Source organism: Mesocricetus auratus, unplaced genomic scaffold (genome assembly GCF_017639785.1).
Source record: "Mesocricetus auratus isolate SY011 unplaced genomic scaffold, BCM_Maur_2.0 Super-Scaffold_100027, whole genome shotgun sequence".
NCBI classification, from domain to species: Eukaryota; Metazoa; Chordata; class Mammalia; order Rodentia; family Cricetidae; genus Mesocricetus; species Mesocricetus auratus.
This window is the reverse complement of record NW_024429208.1, coordinates 2959870-2962101: the sequence shown is the minus strand read 5'-3', so window position 1 is coordinate 2962101 and position 2232 is coordinate 2959870. Positions and strand designations below refer to the sequence as shown.

Sequence of the window (2232 nt, the reverse complement as noted above, 5' to 3'; positions counted from 1 at the left end):
CATGCAGACACATAAGATAAATACCTTTTTTTTTTTTTTTTTTTTTTGGTTTTTCGAGACAGGGTTTCTCTGTATTGTTTTGGAGACTGTCCTGGAACTCACTCTTGTAGACCAGGCTGGCCTCGAACTCACAGAGATCCACCTGCCTCTGCCTCCCAAGTGCTGAGACTAAAGGCATACACCACCACCGCCCGGCGAAAATAAATATACTTTTAAATGTTATGCTGCGTGTGGAATTTTTGCATACATGCATGTCTCTGAACCACTTGTGTGTAGTGCCTGCAAAGGCCAGAAGAGGCCGTCAGACCCCCCTGGACTGGAGTTCAGACAGAGTAAGCCAACATGTGGGGACTTGGAATTGAACACTGGTCCTCTGGAAAAACAGCCAGCACTCTGAACTGCGAAGCCATTTCTCCAGCCCTCAAAATAAATACACATTTTAAGGTTTTGTTTTAAGACAAAAACTAACAATGTTGTTTCTGGAACATGGGACTAGACCGACATCTGGCTACCAGAGCTACGTCCCAGGCCTTTCGACAGTAATGGCGCCTCAGGTGTTGCTTCAGACAAGACCCTGGGCTGCCGTCCTGCTGTGTAGAATTCTGGCCGAAGCCTGGGAATGGGTTATTTAGGGCTGTATAAATCTGATCTGAGACCTTACTTAATACATGAGTGTAGTGGATTCTAATTAGCCCCCCCCCGCCCCAAATCCTCTTCCAGGCATAGACACTCCAGCGCAGTGGTTCTTCACCATGCTGACGCTGTGGTGAGCTCCCAAGCACGAAGTTACTTCTGTTGCTACTTCATAACTGTAATTTTGGTGCCGTTATGAACCATGATGTAAATATTTCTGAAGACAGAGGTTTGCCGGATGGGTCTCGACCCACAGATTCAGAACCATTGCTGTAGGGAGTAAGGGGTCCCGTCAAGATTGTCGCACGCCAGGGTACCCCAGACCAGAGGTGGGGGGTTGCTCTAGACATGGAAACTGGCAGAGGCCAGAAAATACTGGAATAAGTGTGGCTCGAACCCCCAGAGACAGGAGAGGAAACGGGGGAGCCTGAAGGCGTGTAGGTCAGTGTGCACGGCTTGTCTAGCATATGTGAGACCCTGGGTTCAAATCTGAAAAAAGAAAAAAGAAAAAAAGCAAAGTTGTCACTGGCCACATGTGGTTACCGAGCCTTCCAGGTGTGACCGGAGGATGGAGAAGGAAATGTGCAGACGAGAGTGTGTGCAGTCATGGGTGCGGGCGTGTCACAAACCACCACTCTTCAGGGAACCCGGCTTCCAGCCGCAGCCAGGCTGTGCCCCCTCATTCTCCACGAATTGCCTGTCCCTTCTCTGGAACACCTAGGCCTGACCCGGCTCCCTGGTAGTCCCTGTAGCCCACAGCTCCCCGCACCCCACTCCCTTTCCCAGAACTCAGTTGTGTGAGCCCCTAGCCTGCGGCCTAAGCCTTTCCTGCCTTCGCCTGAAGCAGCAGCCTCTTCTAAGCCCTGGGGGCTTCCCCAGGCCCCAGCCCCGACCTAGAACCCGCCCGCTGCCTGCCACACTGCCGCTTCCTCTATAAAGGGACCCAAGCGCCAGTGCCCAGGCCCCGCACAGCAGGTGAGCCTCTCCTTCTCCATCGCCATGGGCTTACCCGCCACAGGCATCCCTCGGGATCCAGGGAAACCCGCCTCTTCACTTGGGCCCCAGCCTGGATCCCCAGGCTTATTGGGTCTGGTCCCTGTGGCTTTGACTTTTGGTCTGTTCCGTGGTGGTGTCTAACTCGGTTGTCTGTCAGTCGCTCTCTCTGCCCCTGTCACCCTTCTGATTCCTCTGTGGTTCTCTCTCTGTGGTTCTTTCCTCTTCCAGTCTCTCTCTGTCTCTCCCTGACCCTGGTAACTTGTGTGTCTTGTCCCCTTCTCTGTCTGTCGCCCTGTATCTCGGGGTAGCTGTCTCAGCTGGGAGGTGAGCTCCGTCTTCCGCTGTGTGCCCCGCCTCCTCTACACTCTCTCTCTCTCTCTCTCTCTCTCTCTCTCTCTCCTCAGGTTTCCTCCATGACACCGCTTGGACGTCTCTACCTCTTGAGGGTGCTTGGCGCCCCCCCTGTCTTCCTTCTGGGGCTGCTTCTGGCCCTGCCTCTCTCGGCCCAGGTGAGGCAGCAGGAGAATGGTGGGTGTGCCGGGGTGGCCTAGCCAACCCGGAGCCTTAGAACCCTCTCAACTCTGCTCTCCCTAGGGACGCTCG

General features: G+C 54.2%; 1 protein-coding gene across 1 annotated transcript in view; it reads left to right on the top strand.

The window, feature by feature from the left end:
- Nucleotides 1–198: 198 nt before the first annotated feature.
- The window catches only part of Lta (lymphotoxin alpha), a 3236-nt gene continuing 1202 nt past the window's right edge, over nt 199–2232 (top strand). Inside the window, exons 1-2 of the mRNA XM_040732471.1 lie at nt 199–2138; nt 2224–2232. The exon at nt 2224–2232 is cut by the window's right edge and continues 73 nt beyond it. Coding sequence (XP_040588405.1) covers nt 2043–2138; nt 2224–2232 — 105 coding nt within the window. The 5' untranslated portion in view covers nt 199–2042. The remainder of the gene's footprint in view (nt 2139–2223) is intronic.